Source organism: Puntigrus tetrazona, chromosome 15 (genome assembly GCF_018831695.1).
Source record: "Puntigrus tetrazona isolate hp1 chromosome 15, ASM1883169v1, whole genome shotgun sequence".
In the NCBI taxonomy this organism is placed as follows: Eukaryota; Metazoa; Chordata; class Actinopteri; order Cypriniformes; family Cyprinidae; genus Puntigrus; species Puntigrus tetrazona.
This window is the reverse complement of record NC_056713.1, coordinates 1,429,690-1,457,544: the sequence shown is the minus strand read 5'-3', so window position 1 is coordinate 1,457,544 and position 27,855 is coordinate 1,429,690. Positions and strand designations below refer to the sequence as shown.

Below are 27,855 nucleotides of genomic sequence, written 5' to 3'. Positions count from 1 at the left end.
ACCGACTCCATACTTCCAACTTCAGTTTTTCTACCTCAAAATGTCAAGTTTTCGTGCCATTAGTTTTTGTTTAATTAGTTCTGAAAACGTATTAGCAATTTGTGAGTCAAAATTGCTTCTGCGCCTTTTTTTTTAACTTATTTTGTTATACCAAATGTCACGTTCTTGACTCACGCGCAGCACGCGACGAGCTCAGCAGAAGCACGGCTTTCTCACTTTGGCCGATCAGCACTTCTAAACATGGTTTATTTGTGTACGGACACACAGCCGCCAATGTCATCCGTGTTGTAGACATAAGTCAGGGGTGAGCGTGAGGTGCAGTGTTGACGGGTCCTCTTTCCTCTGGGGAGGTGTCAGATAAGGACTGCAGAAGGTTGAATACTCCATTACCTGCAGTTCGCGGGCCGTTTCTTTCTTATCTGCATGCCGTGTTCCACGGGGAAGCATGCAAAGAGGGCTTAATGTCAAAGCATTTTCTAAAGCTCCAGCCACGTGCCAAATAAACGGCGCTTATATTCGAAGCCAGACCCTAAAGACCGGTGTTTACCAGCTGCGTGCTGTAATATTGCGGTCTTAAAGACATAAACATTTAAGTTAATTAACTTAGGGTTTTTTTCTGCTTAAATGACTTTATATGTGACACTGATGCTGTGTTTGAGGTTGTGGCGATGTGTTTATATTTGCGGTGAGGCACCATGGTGTCTCTGTGATAGAGTGCCAGCGTTAAATGAAATTTTAAGCTGTTGCTACAAGAGCAAATAAATCAAAATGACGCTGAAGAATATGTGTTTATAATATTTAGGACTTGTAAACAAGATTTCGTGACATTTAATGCCGTCTGAGTGAGCTGTAGATGCAATTTAGCCATAAAAAAATCATTATTGGTGACAGAGGTGTCCAAAATAGATTCGTTGTACACATTTGTTGATGCTGCGCTGAATAAGATAAGAAAAGTTGCACAGTGAGCCTCGTGTTATTTGGGCAACTATTACCAGGCTAGTTCTGAGGTTGTTGTAAAATGCTTTTGCTTCTGGCGTCCCAAAATCGGCAAGGTTTTGGCTAAATGCTCGAAATAGGGTCTGTGTTTAGCTCGAGCTAAAAAAATTATTTCACGCTTTATTTTAGTTCATGTTTACACCAGATCCAACCCCAAATCGCGGAGTGTTAACAAATGCAAAACTGATATGAAAAAAGCATGCGTTGATGTAACCGTGTCATTTCAGCTTCCTTTTGCACAGATTTGAACTGTTTGGTCGAATTGTAGTCACACAGGATTTGAATCTCTGTACTCGGTGAGCTACCGAACAAACCTACCATCTATAAAAACACGTAAATATGAAGCTGGTTATGTGTGACGTTAACCTTCAAAAGCATCAGTTTTCAAATATACCAGCATAATCGTACTGTTTTGAAGTCATAACATGATGTTCTTTGTGTAGTTTTGTGAAAGTTATGCTTTATTAATCGAAAAAGGTGTCGGTTTTACTGCCTCTAGTGTTCATTTCTTTTAGAAACTGCGGTTATATGTACTCATGCATACGTATTTCGTGCATCTCGCCAAAAAGTGACGCTTCTCGAATATTGATTTCTGAACCACCGCTGAAGCAATGTGAACGCAGCCTGCCTATAGCAACGTAAAAAAAAAAACATGCCAGGGTCAAGTATTGAACCCAAGTTTAGCACCACTCACCGTACGTTTAATTTTGAAACTGCCTGTAAATGTGCAGTAAGGTATATAATAACAGAAATATATTTACATGCACATATTTCCAATGAGCCTGGGTTGGGATTAAAAGGCTTTGAGTCAATTGTTACGGCCAAAAAGTGATGATGAAATAAAAAAAACATTGAGGAATGAGCTATGTGGACCAGACTTTACGATAGCAGTCAGAAATTGTTGCGTGAGATTATTTACGGTCTGCCGCCAGAAAGCGTCCAGAGCTACAGAACAGACCAACGTGAGGCTTATTTTGATGTAAATTGTGTTTTATTCTATAATTTTAGCCCTTTGGCAACTAGCTTTGTGGGTAAATGCCATTTTTAATGCTGCAGCCACAAAAGTTATTTGGTTTGACATTTACCAAGATTTTCCTGTAGTTCATCAGCCGTGCTTGTATTTTCTGTGGTGCTTTCCCCGAATAAAAAGAATGCAGAACGTATTTGTTCTCCGTTTTCATCGCCGCTGCTCTCTTTTCCCCCTCCATATCTTTAAATTATTACCCTTTTTCATAGGGAGAACACAAAGACATTTGCAGGGTTTTATACCAGCGTGTGATTGTCCTTTAAATGCACCTCAGACATTTTGCCCGGCTAACGTAATTTAGCTTTAACCTTTTACCAATTCATTCTTTCCTGTCTGCCCTTTAAGTGTAACTCTAGCTATGATAATGCGGGGAATGAAATGGTAAACGTACACGGCATTAAATGTTCCCGAGGGAAACGGCGAGTTGTTTATATGGGCTTTTCCTCGCTTCTGGAATTGTGTTCAGCATTGTCACTGTAAATGGCCCCAGGCATCGGCCATTACTTACAGCTCATTCTTCATTAATAATACAGAGATGTTGAATTATTCACATGCCGTTGGCCACAGGTGAGGAGGACAGCATGGGGTGACATTGAGCAGACTGTCACTTCATGCAGCGGAGGATGTTGTGAGTGGAAAACTGCTGCTCTGCTTCAGGTGTTGTGGGCATGCCTGGAATGTCAGGTGTTTTTCCCTCGGGAAGCAATAAAGAAAGGAATCTCGTGTTATTAATAGCGCCACTTGCTAGGCAAGAATCTCTACCACTGTTCCTCATAATTAAGGGTGAGGGGTTTGTTCAACTCGCTATCTCTGCTGTATGCTAGAAATGTTTCAAATGCAAATGAATTTGTTGACCCACCAGAATAATCAGCTGCTTATATTCATGCAAAGAAAAGTCTGCGAGTTCAGAAACGCCAATATTTTAAGAAGTGATATAAAATCACTGTCTTAAAAATTAATTAAATGTATTATTTTTGGGGAAGCCAGCAGTAAAGCTTTCTTCAGAAAAGTTATCATGTTTTGTATTTTATTTTATTGTATCAAAATTGTTTTTTTTTTTTTTTTCTGGTAACACTTCAGAATAGGAAACACTTATTCACTATTAACTATGACTTAACCTTTGATAAAGTCCTAATTTGCCTCTTATTAAAAGTAAGGTAGTTGTTAAGTTTAGGTATTGGTTAGCATTAAGGGTGTAGAATAAGGCTCATGTAAAATAAAGCATTAATATGTGCTATATGTGCTTTTTTACTACTAATAAATGTCTAATATTCTTGTAATATGCACCTTTTTCAATAATTATTGTTTATATTATAATCTTTATATTATAAAATAATTAAAATGCATGATTTTGCATGATTTTATTTGATTAATAATTATTATTGTTGCAAATGTTTGAAAAATAATGTAACAAATTCGACAAATAGAATATATTATTTTTTGAGACTTTAATTATTTTATTATATTATTATTGTTGTCGCAATTTCCACAATTTTTAAATTTGTGATTTTTAGCTTTTCAATAATTCAAATGATTTACCTGATTTTACCTCTTCCTTATTTTATTCGATTAATTATTTCATTGTTGCTTGTTGTCAAATTCGTCTAGAGTCTTATAAAATGTCTTCACTTTATAAGCATTTTTTACGTGGTTTTGCATGAGAAAGCAACTGTCATACTTTCTCAGGTTTTACTTCATTTTATTATTATTGCTGCTGTTTGCTTTTTAAGTTGGTCTGAAGCAGCGTTTAAAAAGCAAAACTCGCGATTCACGTCGAAGCGACATGTTTTTGCTACATAAAAATGCACCCATACATACTGTACACACGGGAGCTTCAGCTCTCATTCAAGTGTTTGTAACGCCCTAATGGAACATATGGAGTGTTTTCTATCTTCCCTACCTCAGACTCTCCCTCTTATCAGGGCTGTGGAGGTCTCCTTAAGTGGGCACTCGCCGACTTCTGATTTCACTTGCACCAGCAGGTCGTTTCTCGAGGGAAAGCTTCAAAATCTTGCAACATTGCAGAAAGTTGCAAGGCATAGGAAACAGCTCCGGCTATCAGGGTCATGCTTAGTTTTACACATCATCACCATTTGAAATTTTTACCTAAAGAAATCACCAGTGTTCCTTTCGGGTGAAATTTTTCAATCGAAAACCCTTGGCCGATATCGCAATACACAAATATAGCCAAGGATCACGGCAGCAGAAATCAAAACACTCTCGACAAGCTTTATTGCACTTGTCTGATGGATTCTTTTTTTATTCCTCTGGCCCGAGAATGATGGGTTACTCTTTGACGTGGGGTCAGTAGCAGCCATAGTGCCCGAGGGACTCTCGCTGTTTGGCAATGTGAGGTATGATTCCTCCGGCCGCCTGGCGAGCTCACTGGAGGGCCTCGTTCTCTCTGCTTTGGAGGACAAACCCTTTCTCATGGTTGGTTAGACTAATCACCGTGGGGACCGACTCCCCCTTCTCTTCACATCGCCCGCAGGCAGGTATCAGAAATAGGCCCTGCCAGAAAAAGCATTGGAGAGAGAGGGATGAATGTGTGAGAAAGGATTGCAGTCTTCTAGAACACGGGAGGAGAGCGGCTGAAAGTGATACAGTGGTTACTGAGGCCCACCGCAGAGAACCCCAGAGGCAGGAACCTCCACGAGCAGAATCCAGTTAATTGCCATTGTACAAAACACATTTTTATAGACAAGCGAGTCGCACGGAAAAATCGCCCTTGTCACGTTTCACCCCAAGATTCCAAGGAAAACATTTGCATGCAAAGCTGAAGACCATTAAGAGTTTTTGCGTTGTTGGTAGAGTAGAGATTTCCAAATTGACTAGTTGGTCAATCCAATGCAGGTTCGTTGGAAAACCCGAATCTGCTTGAATTTTTGCTAAACTCTACATTTTTAGCAACCTGGTTCCGTAAAAATATGTACCTCAGTGCACTTTTTGTGCAACACCATTTTTACGTGCTGTGATGCATTTTGATATTTTGATATTTACATCACATGACCAGCTGCATATTCCTGTTTTTTTTTTTGTGTAGTAAACTTGCTCTGTAGCACACCTGGTAAAGAATTGCATTTGCTATGCGGAGCGCCCTGTTTTGAATCCAGTAAATCACGACTTTCCAAAGTGACTTGTTGGTCGGTTGCCTGAATAACTAATCCAATGCTGGCTCATTGGAAATACCTGAATCTGCATACATTTCTGCAAAACTCAACATTTTACTGTTGCTTTTAACTGAAAAGAACACTAGAGTCAGTAAAACACCAACTTTCTTGTGGTTCCTTGCACAATATTTTGTTAAGCACTTAAGCATTTGACATGATTTGTAAACAAAAAAGGCTAAAAACCTTGTAAATGGACGCTAAAATGGCATTGTTGCTTCAGCAAATGCATTTTTAGCTCACTTTTGACTTTTGTTAACATTATCGATTAGGTTTAGGGCAGAGTTAAGTGTTATGTTCATTTCAGATGCACATTTAGCACAGCAGTAATAAACATTTCTAAATTTAGTTTTAGAGACAATTAGACACGCTAATTAATGCCACTCAATGGTAAAATGTACTTTTAAACGCAATCCGATTTAAACACAGTATCAATTCGCGACTGTTTTGTAGCTATTCATTTTTTTTTTCATGACGCTGTGCTGTTTAATAAACCCGCACCTGAAGTCGAGAAGAAATTGTATCGCTCATTACTACCTCATGTGGAAGTGTCACCTGCAAAGTAGAGCAAAATGTAAATGGAGCAATGCATTGCAGGTTTTGCAGAAATGTAAGCAGAGTCAAGCATTTATAAATGAGCCTGGGCTGGACTAATTGGTCTTAATTAAGGACTGTGTAATTATTCCTATTTTGACTATTTTTAACTTGACACTTTATAAAAAAAAATGCTTGTGGGTAGATTCTCAAAAACTGCAATGTCAGTGCCAAAAAATATTTCTGAATGTGTCGCTGACAGTGCTAGTTTAAAAGATCAATTTAAAGATACTTTTTAAAAAAGTTTCATGGTGATACCTTACAGCAACTATGTATTTTTTATCTTGAAATACACATATATTTTTTTTTTCTGATGGTACATAGATTTCTAGTTAGGCGGATGGCTTCTGTTTCTTTCCCACACTTCCCACAAACAACATGAAAGAATGTAAGTTTGGCTATTGGAATATGTGATTTTTCTCAACAATTAAATTGTCAAATGTCTGCCAACGTATTTGAACAGGATTTAACTATAAACATTAACTATAGACATACCACTTTCTGATCTCCCGTTTGCCGTCATGATGGCGGTGATGGCTGTAAACCCAGCGTCTCATTCTCAAAGATACTATAGAAAAGGCATGAAAAGAGAATCGGCGGTTCACGCACAAAAAAAAAATCCAATAAACTTTAATTTGCTAATTCATGTTTCTTTGATTGAGGTGAAGTGTCAAACAAGACTATTAATAATTCATGTCCCCACACAGCCTCTAAATCTGTCTTTGTAAGATGTAGCATTTGTCCTCTTTATTGGAATGTCATTTTCAGAGTTCTTATTATTTGCCAGTTACACTAATTCCCATAAACAAGCCAAAAGAGTGAAAGCTGAGCAAATAGAGTTCGATTAAGAGCGCTTGCTCTCTAGTGTATCCTCATATCCATTGGTATTCCTCTCAGGATTTGGCAAACATTCTCTGCTTACAGCAAGGAGAATCTTATCATGGAGTCTGACTTTGTCAACACTATTAGATTCCGACACTGTGCGCAGAGTCAAAGATTAATAACTTCCATGTAGGCAGGGGGGTCAGGGGGGTGGTTGGCTAAGACAGAAGAATGAGAGAGATTAACGAGTGTGAAAAACAATGACTTCTTCGTTAAACTCTAGACCGACATGCCAATTCACAGCGTTTGAGTAATATGGGGTTTCAGGCCTGAGAACGGTTGGTACTTGTCAAACTTGTGGCAAGATAAGGTGTTTGATAAAAACCTGACGCGACATTGGAGTATCATTAAAATTGTTCATGCACTCTACAACAAAAGCAAGGTGCAACTTTCGATACATGATGTTTTTAGTTAAGCTATAAACACTGATGCAGATAGTTGATCATTTTTTTTGTACTACTTTTGCTCCTTTTAAAGATATTTTGCTTTTGCTAGAATTGGAATATTATATACGTTTCTGTAACATTCTGGAATAATAAAATAATGCTTTCTGGAACATTCCAAAACATTGTGGGACCGGTAATAAAATGCAGAAACCGTCCTGCATAGACCAACCATAATTTACTAAACTCTACTATTCATAATTATTTTATAGATTGTGCACTGATTTAATGTATGTGAACTTACAGCAAGTACGTCTTTTGTACTTTTGCACTTTTTCTCTCCCTTAAAGTCTTCTTTAAGTGTTCTTAAACTCAGTTGCAAAAAGGAATTGCGTGCAATAAAAATGTTTCCAAAAAATGTGCATATTTACGATTAAGGTAAAGTGGAGCTCCCTCACTTAAACAGATTCTTCCCATTGTCGTCTTTACTAAACAACTCTTAAGCAGTCTTCAGATTGTGCAGAATCTATTTACAGTGCATATCTGTGATGTCGTCTGGCTCAGACTTGTCTCGTAGCATTCAAATATTGTGAACTTTTCACCCTATGTACCGTCAAAGTCAGAAAAGTTGTCAGAAAAAGTGTTCCCTGTAAATTATTCATCGCTTTGAATGTATCAGATTCGAACTCGAGCACTGCAAATGCATTCATGGGGGTTTTTCTGTCATTTTCCATCACGCAACAAAAACGGTAGCAGTGTCATCTCGGCTCTTAGTCTCACCTCATCACGGATGTTCCATATGCATATTGACAATGAAAGGTTGTATATGATTATTATTCAGCTGGGTCTGTAAAGAAGTCTATACAGATGGTGCATGCTATAAAATATGTCCGTTACGCTCCTCATCAAGGCGATGTTTATGGCAGGCGGCTTGCTAAGCAGAAGGTCAGGCATAATGAAAGTATTAAGCTTATGCATTCAAACATGAGCAAACTTTAAACTCTGAACAAAGAGAAGTCGTCATATTTCATCTGTAAACTCACTAAGCATTAAAGGGATAGTTCACCTAAAAATCGACATTCTTGCGTTGCAGGACTTTCTTTATTCTGTGGAACATAAAGAGAGTTTAAGCAAAGTTTCGCTCATAAGAGCTATTCGCTGTTACAGTGAATGGTACCGGGTCCAAGGTTCAAAGTCATATATTCAAAGAAGCACAATGGCTTTAAGTGAGAAAACATCCTAACATCCACTGACATTCTTACCTTTGAATGTGGTTATTACTTGTAGCAATCAGATTATTTATCCAGTGAGATTCAATGGAGGCTGAATCAGTTGAATTAAAGAATCAAACTGATTTATAAACAAATCACTCAGATTGTTTCCGTGAACTCAGCTCGTTGAAGAAGACTTAAAATGAACAATTCATTAAGTGGAGAAAACCTGCTTCTCTCTTGACGAACGTGACTTCTGGCGTAAAATCTACTTTAGTCATTTACTGTATTCTTGTATAAGACATATGGACTACTTTTATGATACTTCATGGTGCTTCTACATTGTGATTTAAAGCCTCAGCCTCCATTTATTGTAATTGCACGGAAAAGTCTTTCTCCTTTTGTGTTTCACTAAAGTAAGAAGTTCACATGGGTTGACGGTGTCACTGATTTCAGAGCTTTCTTTTTTGGGTAAACTGTTACTTTATTAATGGAAGACTTGAGGAGTGTATGCTAAGAATTTTATGCTTTGAGGCTTGTTTAATCACTTCTTTCTCTCTCTCTCTTTCTTTTCCCCTTCATCCCTGTTCCTTCATCTCTCTTCTCCATTTTATGCTCTCAGAGGCGGCAACGAAAAACAAAGTGAAAGGTGAGTTATCTTCTCTGTCTTTGCAGCTGGATGATTTATGTTGAACACAACTCCCAATAAACAATGTGCCGTTCGGCCTCCTCTTATCTCCCATAGGAGCCTGGGATGCATTTACATAGCCTCTGCCTGTGAGAAAGCAAACCTGGAACCTTTGATAAATTGGCCCTAGGAATATCCATTATGAGCTGAATCTGCTCAACATGCTTCCTGGGTTTACAGTAAACTTGTGCTACACGGTTAGGAGAAAGATGATTTTGTACAGGTTATGGTCACCGCTGCTGATGCATTTTACAGCTCGGGTGGAAGTGTTTTGTCTTGGGTATGTGGCACAGGCTTAAAATTTCTAAACAGATGTCCATGTGGTATCTCAGCCTGAAATCCTGCGTCTTATTCACAACCCACCCACAATCCAGTTTAACCAGGTGCTAAATGCACTGTAATAATACCGCAGCGTATTTAAATTAAGTTATTGTAATTTCCTTCAGTGCAAACACGCCTCCTTTCAATAAAGCCCTGTGAATTATGCTTATTATAGAAGGCACCTTATTCACAAAACTCAGTGCTGTTTGCCTAAAGCAATTAACGTTGTGCTATTACCACCCACAGAAAGTAGGCGGCTTTTCATGGAATTTCATTTAAAAGAGAGTTTTTATGCATTTTCTATTGATCATGGCAGCAGTTATTCATCCGATGACAGAAAAGAGCATATATCCAATTGTGCGAGTCAAATGCACTTTTTTAAAGGACCGATTCAGGTGTCTAGATCACTATACAGATTTGGTAAAGTTTTCCAGATCGAGGTAGTCATCTGTATCGTCCACATTAAGCTTTAATGTTTTTTGGTATCACTTGTGATGATTTTCATAATTTAATTTGTGAATTGGGCACTAAAACAAGATAATTGAGTCTTTGTAGCATTTAAGTTCCACTGTTATGTATTTGTGACAATGAATATGTTTGCAGTGTGTTACAGTAAGTCAATGAAAATATCCTGCAAAGTTTTAGTTCACCATGTAAATTCTTGTCTCTCAACAGAAAGAGTAGGCCCTAAATCATTGAAACGAGTTGTTTTTAAAATTAATCCCAAGCCATTTTTATGTTGACATCAACAGGAAATATTAGCATATTGCTGCACAAGCAGGCCTGGAAAAACCTTATTTTCACATTGGTCTGCATGAAAATGCAAATTCATTCTTTGCCACTAGGTGCTGAATTTTGAGGGGTAAAACTTTTCTGGTAACAGCTGTACACAATGCAGCACTGCACAAATCTGCTTTTTCAGGCATTACAGGTAGGATGAAGTGGAAATGAAATCGACCAATCACTGCAGATTAACTTCAGGCAAATCAGGGATTTGGAAAAATCAATCGTTGAGCAAAGGTAAAAATACATCCATATTATTAGACAAAAAAAGTGTTTTTTGGACTTCATGCATTGCAGTCTGTTGTTGGGGACTCCCCAAACCAAAATATTAACCTTTAATAACCCATAATGGATGCACTTTTAAATACATTTTGTAGCATTTATACTATAAAAATCTAAAACCTTTTCACGAGGTTCCTTGCAAATTAGAGCCAGTGTAGACAATGCCACGACAAATTGAGGCCCAGTATACTTACAACTTTATATTCTAATTCAATATGTGCGAAGTTAACAAAAAGCAATTGCAGTTACATTTAACATTTTAGCAAGTTGGTACTAAAGTGTAGTTCCCACAGATGAGTCTGTAAAGAATGACTCTAAAACTCTCAGGTACTCAGGTTTATATTTTTAAGGTGAGTCAGGATTATCTGAATTCTGAGATCTGAGCGAAGTTGCAACATGCACGATTTGCTGGTAGGCAAAGATTGAGTTGCGATAGCATTGCAATGAAATGACTCTGGCCTAAATGAGGAGCTGAGTTTAGAGGGAATCGAGGAAAGGCATTATTTTCCCTGAAATGGAATGGCACGAAGCCCAGGCAGTTTCCGTAGTCTACAAAGGACAGCTGGTGATCTAGGATGACAGCAAACAGCGGCTTGACCTTCAGCAGAGATTTGAGACCGTGAGAGGGTTGGATGAGGGAACTCATCAGGGAAGTCTTAGCTTGGAGGAAGAGGAGCTCAGGGTTGTGGGTGGACATCCAGTTTGATATGTCAGAGTGGCATTTTGAGATTGTTGTCAGCATAGCAGTGGTACAAGAAGCACCTGGATGACTGTCCTGGTATAAAGCTGGATTCACACTGACACTGATTTGCTGCGACAAGGCAAGCAGAAGTCATTCATTTTGGGTGAGATTTGGCAATTTGAGGCGACACCGGACATTGTTGAGTGATGCGATTTCAACTATATGCAGTTATAGGGTGATGTGATGGCCATCAATGGTTATGCTGACCAAGGAACATCTAGAATTTCAGTTAATCTGACTTATTGTCACTTGATTTTGTTTTAGAAAGGATATTTCCCATAGCTCAAGTTCAGTCACTCTGGCATTTTCTGCTAGGAAAATAACATGGTCTGGAACAGGTTAACTGTCAGGCTAAGCAAAGTTCCTCTAACGGTGACCAATAGGAATGCATTGATATTACCACCAACTCTAATAGCACTACAAACTCTAATATACAGTTATTAGACAAAAAGTTGTGTACTCTCTGAATTGGTACCATATGTAAATTAGAATTTACATGTATTATTGTAAATTTGTAGAATTTGATGTTTATCTGCTTATCCCCAGAGCATCCGACATGTAGGTGACTTTTGTTTCTTCAGTAGAACACAAACATTTTTTAACTCAAACCTTTTTTAACCTCTATTAAATCACAATGTCCGACTCAAATATATATATGTGCCAGATTGAAATGCTTCACGTGACGGATGCTGAGAATGAGTCAGACATTGTGGTGTATCAGAAGTAAAAAAAAATATGATGACTGACAGATTGCAACTTTTTGAGTTAAAAATTTTTGTTAGCTCTCTACTCGAGAAATTAAGTAACCTACCTAATTTTCATATTTAGGTGAACTATACCTTTAATAAATCTTCTCCCATGGCCTCATTGGATAATAAAGTGTCCATCAGATGCACACTTTAGAATCCAGTCGGAAAGTGTAGGTCATCCAGTTACCTTTTGTCTACTATTCTTTGAATATCATGAATTCAGGGTAACCCTTCAAGGTTCACTTCTCAAAAGTAACTAGTTGCTTATTACTTTTTGTCTACATTTTTGATGAACATTACAAATTCTTACACTTTTGATATCTAGTTTTTTACATACTATATAGTAGATAAGGAGGCATGTTAGGGCTCAACTCTCTAGTAGGCCTATAGACAAGACTGTATGCCCTTGATCTAGGTGAAGTAAACCAACAAGATTATTAGAAACCATTTCATTATTTTAGAAATGCATGAAAGTATGTTGTTTAAGATTACAAAGACTTTTTTATGTCAAGTAACATGCACTGATAAATCATGCACAACATGAGCAGGAATGTGTTTTAAAAAAATAAATAGGGCTACTTTGGTTTCATGCTGTGCCGTTTTTGATGTCAGAAGTTTATTTTCTTGCATATTTCAGATGATCCAGGTTAAAGAGCTATAGGTTTAACCCCAATAGTGCCTAACTGTGTCAGCAATACCATGCTGCTGAAGTGTTTTCAGCTTTTCCATTAGCGTTCTTAGCTATTCTCTGCTCTAGATGTATTTTGGTGTGTCACTCTGTCTCTTTAAGGGAAGAGAAAAGCACTTTAAGGCTTTTAAACCTAGAGAGGGGGAAATCCATTCTCTGTTCTCCTGTCTGTTCCCTCGCACCCCATGGTGATAATTTAGTGGGAAGGATAGTACATGGCCCTACCATTAAAAGGGGCGTATATGTGTGTGTGTGTGTGTGTTTGTGCGGATGGACTACGTCACACTTCTATTGTTGCTCAGCAGTAATTGTAGCAGGATTTATCCACCCAGCCAGTTTCAGGCTATTAGTGCATGAGCAAACAGAATTCTGAGCAGTTCCTGGTTATTCTTTAGCCGCTAGCTCCTGATGCAGTCAACACTAACTCACCTTTTCTCTGCCATGCTTAGCTGTGAATAGAAAGAGCAATATAGCACTCAAAATGGTGACAATGGAAACATTTTAATGGCTTTTTCTCAGGGCACAAGTTAGATGCTGCTAGATATTAATGAATGGTGATAATCTGCTAATGTGATAGAACAGTCGCTATGTAACAATGCGCTAACATTTACAAACGTACTTCACCTTTAAAGGAACAGTACGTCCCCGCAGTTAAAATTCTGCCCTCATGTCATTCCATTAAATTTTAATAGTATTTCCATACAATGGCTATTCATGCTGATGTATGGATATTCACGCTCACAATGAATATGTACAAAGCATCCAAAAAAAGCAACCAACTTTGAGAGTTCACCAGCTTTCCCTTTAAATTAGCAGTTGTTGATATTTAGTAAACTGGTTATGTATTTCACACAGGAATAATCACAATGCATGAGGCTTTTGTGGCTTTCTTTAGAAACAGATTTCTTTTTTTATAACATCCTATTTTTCTTGTATTATTATGACGCGGCAACAGAACGTATGAACATGTGGATGCTGTTTGTAAAACTGCAAAGAATCAGACCTATTTTTGACAAATCAGTAACAGGGATTGATTCACTCTACAGTAATCATAGGCAACAGTAATCCAGTCTCCGCTCTTATGATAATTACCTATGGATTTTCTAAATTGAATTTCAGAAGGCTATCGTAATGAGAAGGACGGCACACAGAAGGACACCATGAGATTATATGTGAAGAGTTTTTGTGTTCTAGTATCCATCGCTTTGAAGTGCCTTCATGCGAGTTCACACCAAGAATCCATTATGTTTATGTAAGACACACATGAATATCCCATGGCACATAATGTACTTAAATATAAATAGCTCTGACATTGTAGAGTGTTATAGTGGTCCTCAAGCTATGGAATATGGAGTGCCATCATCATATGAAATATGTGTCTAAAATGTATGGATATGTTTGGTGACTATAAATAAGGCAGTATGTCGGGTCACCACATTATATCCAAGAACTTCTACCTCCTCTCTATCTATCAGCTTTTAAGCTCCATTGAAGTCAGGATAAGTGTCATTCTGCATTGTTCAGACCTCTTCCTGAGTTGTTAATGAACATGAGGCTGCTTTGTAGGAAGCAAAAGACACGGCGAGGTTTTAATGAGCCCCTAATGCATCTGTCTTCCTCTAGAAAAGCCTGAGACTCAAAACCGGAGCATCCCCAGAGAAACCGCCAGCTCAGCGTTCGCTCTGCATGTGCATTCCAATTTAACTATGAATTCGCCGTTGTACGTGAAAGGGTGGCCTGAAAAATTACACCAGCTCTTCCTCTCCAGGGATATGACTAGACCCTTCGATCCCATTGTAGACCGCCACAACAAAAGGGCCTCCAGTCCTAATTAAATATATTCATCTTCAGCCCACACTATAAGACTTACTCCCCAAACATCTTAGCAAATAGGCCATGGTTACTTTCATGGTCAGCCAATTAATTAAAGTATGTGATGTTGCTGTATGTTCAGTGATTAAAAATTAGGTTGTCAACTTGGTCGTCTATGTCCCTGTAGTTTCTATGTTCTCTTTTTCTTCCTCAGCGGGCATTCGGGTTCTGAATGTCAAAAGTAGCGGTATTTCAATACAAAAATGTGGTGATACCCAAAACTGCAACAGATATAAAGCAAAAGGACAAGAACAGAAATTATTATTTTATGCTCGTATTTATATCTTGTAAATAACCTAAAACCTAACCTAAATTAAAATTTATATATATATATATATATATATATATATATATATATATATATATATATATATATATATATATATAAAATATATATATATATAAATAATATATTATATAAAATATATTTATAAAATACCTTATAAATATACTTAAAAAAATTTTTTCCTCTTTAAAAAAGTAAAAATATACTTTTTTTCATCATTAGAATGTGCCAACCTTCATTATGCATATTTTTCAACATATTGCACTTTATTTTTTAGTTCTGAAATATTTTGTGCTTATTACATCTAGATGGATGAAGCTGACCGAAAACAACATTATTTTCACTAATTTCTGTAGTGTTTTCTGCAGAACGAAATTCAGCAACATCATTAAATTTAACCTCTACTGCGTTAATGAGCGACAGGCATTGAGTCAAGATAAAAATGCATATGAAAACATTTAAAACTATAGTAATAAAAAAAGAATGAACTAAATATAATTTTGTACTGTTTTGGATTTTTTCCCCAACCTTGTTAGACTTGTGGCGTTCCCAGTTAAAAATGACTAGCTTACAAAAGAAGTATAATTGCTATGCTATATTATTACCAAATATTGTATAAAAAGTGACTGATCATAGGCCTCACTGAGTTTATAGACCTCACAAAATTATCCCTCAAAAACTGAGGTGCAAAAGGTCAGATCAATGAGACCTATAATCAATCACTACTAAAAAGAAATACTAATTCAAGAAAAAAAATGTGCAAAAAGATTGCATATAGCATAATGAGAGTTTTACATGCATTTAGGTAAAGCATGTCAAGCACAGCACAGGTTAAAGTTGTAGTTCAGTAGCCCTATATGCATTTTCTCTACAGTATGTGCTGCATACTGTATGTTGCATACTCTTTTTGCACTCCCCGCTGCAGGATCCAAATTGAGAATCTTAACATCATTCATCAAAACCGGTATTGGACATGTCCGTGATTTGGACATGAAACGCAAACCCACCTGATTCTCATATTCTCAAAAATCCCATTTCTGGTTCACCTAACATCATTTTCTAAGCGAAAAATATGGCCAGGTATAAAAAGGAACTGGAAAGTTTCTGCCGAAAACGTGTGCACGTGCTACTATTGCAATATTTATGAAGTAGAAAGTGTAGCAATTGCAAGATGAGATTTTATGTAATTTCATCACGTTGCAACTTCCCAACCAATAATTTGGGATGTTTTTTGGTGCATTTAGACCATTTGATCATGTTTTGCATGTGTATGTGCAGGCGCACGTGTATTAATACCGAAATGAAGCCTTGCATGAAAGCTAATTCATCCTCACTCTCATTACCTCAGCATGGGGGCTCTTTCACAAGTAATGAATTTTAATTTTCCCGTGCCCAGCAAAGGTTGACAGACATACCAATCACATAGCATTCAAAATGATATTACCTCTCGCATTAGTTCTCATTTAATCTTCTGCCAGCTTAAAGCCACAGACTCACTGTGAAAAGAGAATTGATCAGATAAGCATGCTTTTCATTCCAAAGGCACTAATCATAAGTGCGCGCAGGAAAAATAAATAAATAAAAAATAACAGCCGGTCGACCGACTTGTTTTTCAGTGCCTGTCTTTTGATCTGGGAGAAAGATGTGCTAGATATACCTTAATGGATTTGTCTTGACCCCTGCTGTGACCCTATATATTCTACGGTATCATTAAAGCTTTAAAACTAGTTTGGAGACAATGGGACTAGTTTCTTTTGCTATAAATATTTCAATTAAAATTGTAATCTTCAACCGTTCCCAAGAGGAGTATCATTTTAATTTTCCAATTGTTTTGTGCTTGACATGGACAGGCCTCAGTCGTGAAACACAAACGGAAGGAATTTCTCACGTGAAGAATTATTTCGCAAGCAATTTATGCTGAAGACAAATGGATACTTGATCTTGATCCCGATTCTCACGTTTTACTCCTGAGAAATACAAATCTCCTTTAAAGTACAAATTTACATTTTTATCATCAAATATCTTTTAAAACCAAATGTATTTTAACATGTAACGTGTAAAAACCCTTTATATTAACTGATTTAAGCGTGCATGTAATGTGACATCATATTTATACTGTATGCGAATAATATTTTAGGTCTCATTTGTGTCTATTGTTTTAATGTCTCCTAAGAGGCAGAGTTGAAAGATTTTGGGAAGTTTTTCAAGACCTGCTTTGAAAGTTGGTTTGCCAAAGCCTAGTCTGAAACGTCTGAGAAGTTTGAAAAGTTTTACAAAGCCTTGAAGTTTGAAGGTTATGAAGCATTAAGCATTTATAGAGCGTCTTTTTGAGATTCAACAGACGAGGCATCTGTATTTGTGGTCCATTTTTACTGCAGAGAAAGACCGTAAATTATAAAAATGCCTGCTAAAAGTTAATTTTGTCAACCTGTAGCTGAGCAAGTTATTTTCAGTGTGACTGGTTTAAAAGAAGATGTATAATACATGAGAACAAGCTGAAGGACTTTGCCAAGTTTAGCGGACATAGCGTTGAAAGTTCTAGGAGTTTTCAACCAGGACATTACAAAACGAGGATTGTGCCAAGAGGATTTTCAAATATTTCAATATTATCTTGAACTCTTGGGAACTCTTGGGTTTTGTAGTGTTTAAAAAACACTACACTAGAGCAAAGTAAACATAAGACATTTGGTCTTTAAAAAAAATGGCAAAAAATTTACTCATCCTCATTAGTTTGATTCGAATTTGAAAGAAACGGATTTGGAGAAATTTTGCTTTACATTACTTGTTCGCCGATGAATCCTCTACAGTGAATGGGTACCGTCAGAAGTCCAAACAGCTGACAAAAACATCACAATATTTAATCCACGTGACTTAATATCTTGTGAAATTCTGAGTATTTGCGAGAAACAAATCTAACATTAAAGTCTGCGCAACCTAGAAGTTTGCGACCGGTTTTATTTCCGTATTGTGATACACTTCAGTGAGAAACATAATATTAAATAATGAACATAGTGGGTGTGGCTTGTTTTGTTCTACTGTGAATTGATTGGATGTAGTAAAGTAGGTGTTTTAGATGGAGGGGCGTGGTCAAGGATTAAGAAGATTACGAAAGCAAACAAATTTTTTTTTGTGGCTGGACTTGATTCGTACACCACAAAAGTAGCACCAACAAAATAAATAGTCAGTTTTGATGTAATGGTGACTTTAAAGTGCCCCTAATTCATTTATTTGAATTCACACTTTCCACTAGGTGCCGCTTTTTGGAGTGGTTAAAAATATTGGTTTCCCCGGTAACGCTGTACATAAACCAGCACTGTACTCACAAACGTGGCTTTATCAGGCATTACAGGCATGATGAATTGAAAATGACCAATCACTGCAGATTAGCATCACACAAAGAAGAGGTTTAAAAAAATTCATTGCCGAGCTAATCGCTTAAGGGTCGTTGAGCAAGTAAGGTGAAAAATAAATGCTTTTTTGACCTTCATGTATGTCAGCCTGTTGTTGGGGACTCCCAAAATATGAACCTTCGTTACTCATTAAAGAGATGCTTTAAGTAATTTGAACCATTTATAACTTGATGTAAATTTTATTTAAATTTATCTATATAACTTATATACATTTATAACTTCATAAACTGTTGCTTCTGTACAAAATAGTCCATATTCTGGTCTCTATAATCCATATAACGTTTCCTCTTGCATGACCTTAAGGTCAGTAAATGTTCAGGAAATGTTCATTTTTAGGCGCACTGTTCCTTTAACTCAAGTTTTGTATAGTTTACTTTGTCAGTCCAACATAATAAGACGTGACTGAGGCGTCTCATGAGCTATGAAAATGCAAACTCTGAGCCATACAGTTTTCCTCTGGGTTACTGAGAATCACAAAGCAGCTGCCGCAGAGAGCTGTCGTTGAATCCTGTTGTGCAACATTTCTACAAATGCTACTGCTGGCTTTAATGCTGAAGACTAAGGCAGACACATTAGTCCAGATAGGGGGTGTTATCGCTGTGTAATGAATTGAGATGGTTGTTCCTCTGGCTGCTGTGTGGTTATTTGTTAGCTTTTTTGATGGTGCCCAAAGCATACAATGTATTCTACAGTGGCTTGCTTGGCTGCTTTCTGGTCATTCATCAACGAGTGATTTCCATTATGTGGTGCACTCAGCTGAAACAGAAAAAAGCTTTTCTGGATGTGTGGTTCGTTCATTCATTCATTCATTGCCGCTTCCTGCTAAACCTACAGTAAGCACATGCGTTTATGAGATATGTCAGCACTTTAATTCCCCCAATGAGAGATTTAAGTTGATTTAATAAGAACAGTGTTGGGAAAAAAACTGTTACAAGCTACAAGCAGTCGATCTGTAGCTAACTACATTAAATAGCATATATTTGCCACAAAAACATTTTTTAGATGATTGGATAGTTGACAGTTTATACAGCTCTTTAACACTTTTATTATGTTGATATAGGTATATAATGTGTATATATGAGGTTTAGAATTGAAATATCCGTGGACTGTTGCTAAAAGTTAATGCTATACTCCAAACCTACCTGATAGTTTTAACAAATACGAAGCCGATATGAAAACACATTTGTTGACGCAACTGTGCCATTTCAACTTTCTTTTACACAGATTTGAACCGTTTTGTCGAATCATACATGGGATTCGCGCCAGAGCTCCTCGCCTCTTAAGTACATCTCTGTACTCCGTGAGCTACTGAACAAACCCACCGTCTATGAAAACCCATAGATATGAAGCTGGATGTGTGTGATGCTAACATTCAAAAGCATAAGCTTTCAAATATCCCAGCAAATTAATATTGTTTTGAATTCACAACGTGATATTCTTCGAAATATTCTTCTTCGAAAGGAATAAAAGACGTCAGAAATTTATGTCTAGCGTTCATTTCTTTTGGAAACTGCAGTGATATGTACTTGCACTCATTTGCGCCATCCAAACATTCTGAAAATCTATTTCATAGCAATACTAGTACTAGTCAAAAGTGTGTTATTTACAAAAAATATGCACCTATTACGAGCAGAATTAAGATTACTGGCTGACTTTTTGCTCAACAGCTTTTATATAATGGTGGATTTTTTTTTTCTCTCTCTCATTTGATTTCAGGTCAGTTTACTGCATTTACAGGCCACAAATACACAAAAGACAATATTTAACCGATGCTGAAGCTTTGCCCTGTTGTAATAAAGGGCCAAATGGAGCAAATAGCTGATCTGGGATCTGTTTTAAGTGGTTTGGACTAAAAAGTGAAACGTAAGCTGCTGACCCATCGTCCACCTGCACCAGCACAGCAATGTCTGCTCTCACAGGGACAAGTGTTTAACAGCCCGTACACAAACGACTTTTTTTTATTTTCATGGCATGAGCAACAATAAAACAGTTCGAGGAGATCTGAGTTTGAAGCCAACAAGGTAACAGTGAAAAATACAGCAATTATTGAGGTATTTTTTTTCTGAATGCAGAGACTGTCGAGCTTTCTTTTTTCGTGATAAATGCATTTATTTGTCTGGATGCCGTTTAACTAAAATTACGCCTTTGGCAAGCACTTTAATCCAAAAGTGATATACATTGCATTTAAGACATTCTGGGGGTCAAACATTGCCAGGCTCTATAGTTTGAGCCACATGAATATTAACACTTGAGATTTATGGACTTTTATAAGTACTATTAAAGTTTTTTTCTCAATTATTATACAGTTGAATAAAACTCAGTTTCTGTGTGGAATGTAGTTCAGTTCGGGTAAGTATATTACATCAGCAGCCCGTCTCAAAAGATAACACTTTTTGTGTAGATTGTGAAATTGTGGGATTTAGGAAAAGTCTGTTTTGAAATGTAATTACAAAAGATTTGGACTAGGATAAAGAACATGACGTTATTTCGGGTTAAAGTGCTTATTTGGGTTATAGTGCTTACTGACTTTTTTCTCTTTCCAAATTCCAAAAGCGCAAGAGTTTTTTTGTTTGTTTCTTTTTTTCTTTTTCAAATCATTCTAATGGATTCACAAGTTTCAGAATCAGTGTTCTAAAGCAGCGGCACTCAATCCTTTTCCCCGCATCCCCAGCATGTCTCTCTTCACTCATCTTTTCTCTTTCTATTTTAACATAGCTAGAGTTAAATATGGACGCATACGCCGTACTGTATTAATCAGGGTGAGCAGCATTTCCGTTTCCTCTCTGGAGACGAGCTCAGTCTTTGCTCTTGCAAATTTCGCCATGTAAATAACGAATACACCGTGGCGTGAATGCAACTGTCTCTTACAGGACACTATGCACACTGTGCCCAAAACACTCTCGCAACTCTTTTGGAGCATGCGCTGGGCTTTCCGGCCATTTTCCCATTGTTAAACTAGCAAAAGAGGATTTAGACAACCCCCCTGTGTGCACCTGTGCTCTTTGTTGGTTAAGTGTAGAGAATCTGCGAAAAAACGTGAAACGTTTGCGAAAGCTGCATGGGGAAAATTTTTTAGCCATCACACAAAATTTCAAATCGTATAGATTTCCAATGCTATCTATGGTGGCGAATTCGTACAAATTTGTATGATGTCACTTGTACGGTTTCTGTGAACAGTAGGTTTAGGGACGTAGGCATAAGTCAATCGTATGCAAATTTCTCGAAATGATCCACCTCATAATTTGAACATTTGACTGAATTTTACACCACACCATAAAGTTTTGGAACAATTGTAAAGACTGCACCAAACTATTAGCCCCGCCTAAATTCGCACCATTGGCTGAGTCACCATCGCTGCGCCTGATTGGTTGGGATGGAATGTTTCAATACACTTTTTGCAAAAATTTACCTACAAATGGATAGACAGATCTGTTAAGTTTGGATAAGAGAAACAATATTTACAATAATAAAAAAAACACTCCATTAAAGCACTCCTCTGCTGGCAATAAAAGTAAAATACCATAAACCCGGTGTCTGTTCTGACCTTCCTCTTGATTTGTTTCTTCTTCCCTTTAGTCTAATCACTTGATTTGTCAGCCAGCATCACTATTTAACATTCACACACCATGTCAGTTTCAAGCACACCTCACACCTCATGTGCTCATGTTGTTCTGGAATAATGAAGGAGGCAGTCGACTCCACGGTTGGTACAACACGTCCATAGCATGTGGGCCTTGAATGAGACAGATCCCAATGTCACCTTCAGGAGAACGCAGCAGTGCCTGGCGCTTTTGGGAAGCCCACACGGTGATCCCCTACTGCCATGAGATGGAGTATTAGCTTGTGAATAATTTCATGCACGCTAACACGCTGATTTACGAGCCACTTTACAGTTCCTGCCATTTAGCTGTAAATAGAACAGAAACAGGATCTTCTGCCTAAAAGCATTTCTATTTATTTAATAATTGCCAGCATTTTAGATTATACATAATTATAATATTAATTAACCCACATACACACATATATATATATATATATATATACATATACATATATATATATATATATATATATATATATATATATATATATATACACACACACACACACACACACACACACACACACACTCAACTTTGCATTACAACTTATTAATACAATACATATATATGTATCGTATCAATGCATTGTTCTTATTTTTGACAGAATATTCAATTATGAAAATATTAAAAAGGGTCAGTAAGTTGATCATATATATATATATATATATATATATTTAATCAGAAAACAGCTCTTTTAAATTGTAATAACATTTCACAATATTACAGATTTTTAAGTATTTATGTCAAAAGTTAAACAGTTCACTTTTAATATCGCTGTACAACGGCACCTGTGACTTTGTTAAAAAAAAAAAAAAAAAAAAAAAGGAGATTTTTTTTCTCTGAAGTTAAATATCTTAAAAACAAAGGAAGACCGAGTTGAAATGCAGCCGGAATGCAATTAGGCGACTTTTCAGCAAGACAAGGAAAACAAATGCGGAATAAGTCCGAGCAGAATCCACTGAGGCTGGGTGATTAAGCCTGGCTTGGATGTCCCCTATGCCCCTTACACACACACACACATACTTTCCATCCCCCTTTCCCAGATGAGACAAGAGACAGTCGCTAACTCGGATCGAAGACCCACCATAGTCTGGATTATGTGTCAATTTACCACCCAGCTGCAGTGGCGGTGTCTCCCTTGCCGAACATGACTAGCTCTAATTAGGCCATGCTACCAATTACTGCTGATCCCAAGTCAGAATGAACAGAAAGAGAGAGAGGCAAAGAATTACACCATTGTTTCGCTTTCTATACCCAAACGCTGTGCTAAATGTGTGCAATAATCCATCATTTTGAGCTTAACAGGTTTAACACGTTCTTATTATATGTAGTATTCAGTAGCACCAATAACGATAGCTGGACCAATTTAGCTCTTCCTGAATCCTAACTATGCAATAAAGTAAGAAAGGTCGCGTAGTTATGGCAAAAGAACATTGTTAGACCACTGCAGACGCAAAAAGCAGTTATCATTTATTATGTTTTATCAGGCACTACCTAAGAAAAATAGTATAGGGAGCACATAATAAAAAATCTGTCATTATTTTCTCATCTTGCTCCAAAGCCATTTGTTATACGCTAAGAACTAAATGTTCAGCTCTTTTCCGTGCATTAACATTTTATTAGAGCTGCTACTATGACGTTTAGCATACTAATGTAACCGTATCTTTCAGTAGGAGGGCGGACAGTAACTGTTTGAAGTAGCGCAGCTTTTCCGCAAACACTGTGCTTTTATCAACGATTAGCGGTGAAGCATGACCAAATGCTACATCGCTATTTTTAATACCTCGATTTAGGCAATAATCAAATATGTCGATCTACGCGACTGTGCGATTCGGATCATTCAGATTGTCCTCTTTTTTAAGCGTGCTATTGGTAAATCAAATTCATGTTAGTCAATTGGTTCACTTGAAAAAACTGATCTCGTGAGAAGATGCAATTACCTTATGCCTCGGCAAATGTGGAAAATATGTATGAATGCATTTTATACTAAAATGTAGGATTTTTAGGGTGAAAACGAAGCCTGAAGGTCATTCTCGAAATTCTCGAGCTCATTATAGCAGGGTTAATTCCGATTGGGTGTCAATTTTTGTACTAAGAAAGTTTTTTCCGAACTATATCTTTATCGCTATCTTTATAGTTATTGTGCTTTTTACAAGCCTGTGCACCAAGCATGATAACTATAAAGATATAGCTCTAATTATTTTTCTTAAAATAAAAGAATAGCAGAGTCCACACCACAACTACTTTTTCCAGCAGCCAATGAAAATCTATTTAAAGTGGATGAGCTTGTGTTTAGAATAGACAATATTGTTCTCTGGTGTGGATGCTATCCACTATAAAACGTTGATATTTGGTTATACTTCGGGTGACCAAAATTCGACATAAACTCAACGTCTAATGCCAATGTTAAACTGATGTCCAGTATCAATGTAAGCAGAAGTTGATGTTGTTGCTTTTACCAAAATCCAATGCTAAGTCAGCTTTAAATACTGTAGAATAAGGCATTAATATGTGCTTAATTAGCACTAATAAACGGCTAATATTATAGTAGCGTGCATGCTAATAAGCAACAAATAGGTGTTGCCATAAAATAAAAATGTCACACCTCGCTCTTTTGTTTCGAATCTAAAAGGTTAATTTGTGGTTACCTCCGTTGTTTGACTATATTATTTTTAGTTAACTATCATGAGGGCTTGACTGAAGCGCAGCTGCTTTAAAAACAGATTAGCTTTTATCTTAGCAAGTTACAGTAAAGTAGCATTCTCAGCACTGCCTGCTCAGAATGCTGTATTGACCGATCATCATGCATTTAATAATAATGTATCCCCATGTCGACCCTATGATGTGATTTAGAGTCACTATATTGAGACTGGTTTTCCTTTCCGTTGTCTTTCCTGTGTAACAGTGCTCTGTTTATAAACCTGTCTCTCTCTCTCTGCTTGTCTGTCTCTCTGCAGGTAGCCAGGCTCAGTTCCCAATCACCCAGAATGTGACGGTGGTTGAGGGCAGCACGGCTAACATGACCTGCCGAGTGGATTATAATGATAACACCTCCCTCCAGTGGTCAAATCCAGCACAACAGACCCTCTTTTTCGGGGACAAGAAAGGTGAGTGTGGGCTGGATGTGTTGTAAATCAGTCTGGTGTGGTGAGCCAGCAGAAGATCCAGAGTGGGTTACTGGGTCGGGTCGAGTGGAAATCTGCTGCGTAAGGATGAGTTTGGGCTCAAGACTAATGACACTTTACATTCAAGTCTCTCTCTCTCTCTCTATCTCAGCTGGGCCAGGCGCGCACACAAACAAACCAATCAATTCTTCGATTCATAGCATCTACATCAGCACTGCAATAACAAAAGCAATTTAGCATCATTAAAGGTTCCCCAGTGGTGAAGGATGAAGTCTTTCAGGATACGTACTCAATGCACAGTTTGTTTATAGCTGATTCTATGACTTTCTTAAAGCAAACTAATGTGTTTTATTCCCCCCAAAAATTCAGAAATACATAGGACCCACATAAATAGTGCAAAGCACTGGCCTGGTATATATCTTTCTTTGATTGTTGTATTTTGAATTCTTATAATTATTAAAGATTTTAATAATATATATATATATATATATATATATATATGAAAGCGAAGGTATTTCGTTGTTGCTTTGTGTTTCTGAGTCTGCAGTCAGCACAGTCCCACCTGAGCTATAGGCACCATGTAAAGCACATTTACTGAGAGCAGAAGCCGTTCACACAGGACGTGTTCTTGTGTTCAAAGACAGCTAGATGGAGCGCAGCAGAATGGAGCACAAATCAGGGCTCCCAGGGGGCGTTTTTCAAAGCTGAACTACTTTTAACTTGACATGGCACCTTAAAAATATGGCGCAAGATTCTGAAAAGCTGGAAGACGCAACGTCAGTCTGACATGTGCACATACTCTTAAGATATTGATAGACGGATATCTATCTATCTATCTATCTATCTATCTATCTATCTATCTATCTATCTATCTATCTGTCTCTGTCTATCTCTTTCTCTGTCTGTCATTCTATCTATAGCTATCTATCTATCTATCTATCTATCTATCTGTCTCTGTCTGTCTATCTATCTATCTATCTATCTGTCTGTCTGTCTATTTATCTATCTATCTATCTATCTATCTATCTATCTATCTATCTATCTATCTCTCTGTCTGTATGTCTATCATCTATCTATCTTTCTCTGTCTGTCATTCTATCTATAGCTATCTATCTATCTATCTATCTATCTCTGTCTATCTGCTTCTGTCTATCTATCTGTCTATCTATCTATATGTCTCTGTCTATCTATCTATCTATCTATCTATCTGCCTCTGTCTATCTATCTATCTGTCTTTGTCTATCTATCTGTCTTTGTCTATCTATCTATCTATCTATCTATCTATCTATCTATCTATCTATCTATCTCTGTCTATCTGCTTCTGTCTATCTATCTGTCTATCTATCTATATGTCTCTGTCTATCTATCTATCTATCTATCTATCTATCTATCTATCTATCTATCTATCTATCTATCTATCTATCTATCTGCCTCTGTCTATCTATCTATCTGTCTTTGTCTATCTATCTATCTATCTATCTATCTGTCATTCTATCTATAGCTATCTATCTATAGCTAGCTATCCATCCATCCATCCATCCATCCATTCATTCATCCATCCATCCATCCATCCATCCATCCATCCATCCATCCATCCATCTCTCTGTCTGTCTGTCTGTATGACATTCTATCTGTCTTTTTATCTATCCATCTATCAATCTGTCTGTCTGTCATTTATCTATCATTGGTATAAAATGGCTGATTGATTAATTGATTGATTGAGGTCACACTATATTATTGCTGAATTCACACTTTAACTTAATCACATTATTTAGACAGGGAGGGCTGGGTTTAGATGGACAAAAAAAGAAATCTCTCTATGATAATTGAGAAATAAGGATTCTTGGTGTCGTAACAGGAAAAAAAGTCATTTCAGAGACGGAGCGAATTATGTTTTGATTGACGAAGACAGGCATTTTCTAGGAAATAACATATGCAGTTAAATCATTCGTAATAAGACCACTAACATGTATTTAGGAGTAAATAAGGGTCATTTTTGATTTAATGTTGACTTGAAATCTTTTCAGAACATATCCAAGAGATGAAAGTAGATTTCATTTGTTATCTGATGTTAGAAACGGCAGGGCTTTTGTTTGTCTGATGAAAATAAGTCGCTTCATTAGTCTGCAGTGGAGAGCAGTACCATCACTGACATTTACGACTGCGTGTGTGTTCATGTGTGGGAGAGCGCAGGCTTGAAATAATGTATTATCTCTCTATATGTGCAGGTATTTGCTCTAGTTCTCTTGCAAAAACAACTGCTGTCATATTTTTGAGAGCGCGGTGCTTCGAAATGTTCGTCTGGTTTCTTCTAGGATCTGAGATTATACGTCAATTCGCATTTTACTGTAATTGACAGTTTTGAGATTGGATTTGTGAACTTCATGAGGAATAGTTCACCTACAAATAAAAACGCTGGTGACATTTTGCTTTTTATTCGACTAAAAAGAGCGCGGTGAACGTTCTGCTAAACATCTGTTTTGCAAAAGTCGAATGAGTTTGAAATATCGTGCATAAGGCAGAATCTGCGCTCCAAAGCCAAGCTGACTGTGTTTGCATTAATAACCAAGATGCTATGAATCTAGTGTTGTCAGAACGTAGTTGTGGTCATCACACGAACGTGATGCTTTTCTTAGAAATATTTGAAGTACAAAACATCACAATAACCCAATTACCGTAATTCTTCCAAGGCAAAGACGACTCTCTCCATGATTCACACATAGGAATTCTTATGCATTCATTAACCTTAACTGAGCACCAAGTGATGATTTCATTTACATTTATGCATTATGCAGAGAAAAATGACTTGCGTTTCGCTGTAGCTATACATTTTATCAGTTCATGCATTCCCTGAGAATCAAACCCATGACCTTGAATACTGGAGCACTTTAGCACAGATTTATGTACATGCACATCACAGTCTAACTGTAAAATAAAAAATAAATACTTTATGCTGTACATCTTTTCAAACTGTTCCTTTATATATTCTTGTAGGTTATTCAGATTAAATTAAGACGGAAATGAACTGTTCTCTTCGGGAAATCTGT

General features: G+C 37.1%; 1 protein-coding gene across 6 annotated transcripts in view; it reads left to right on the top strand.

The window, feature by feature from the left end:
• The window catches only part of cadm2b (cell adhesion molecule 2b), a 195,266-nt gene that overhangs the window by 120,593 nt on the left and 46,818 nt on the right, over positions 1-27,855 (top strand). For all 6 annotated transcript variants that reach the window (XM_043259344.1, XM_043259340.1, XM_043259345.1 and 3 more), the window contains exons 2-3: positions 8,883-8,909; positions 24,641-24,790. In XM_043259344.1, the coding sequence (XP_043115279.1) occupies positions 8,883-8,909; positions 24,641-24,790 (177 nt within the window). The remainder of the gene's footprint in view (positions 1-8,882; positions 8,910-24,640; positions 24,791-27,855) is intronic.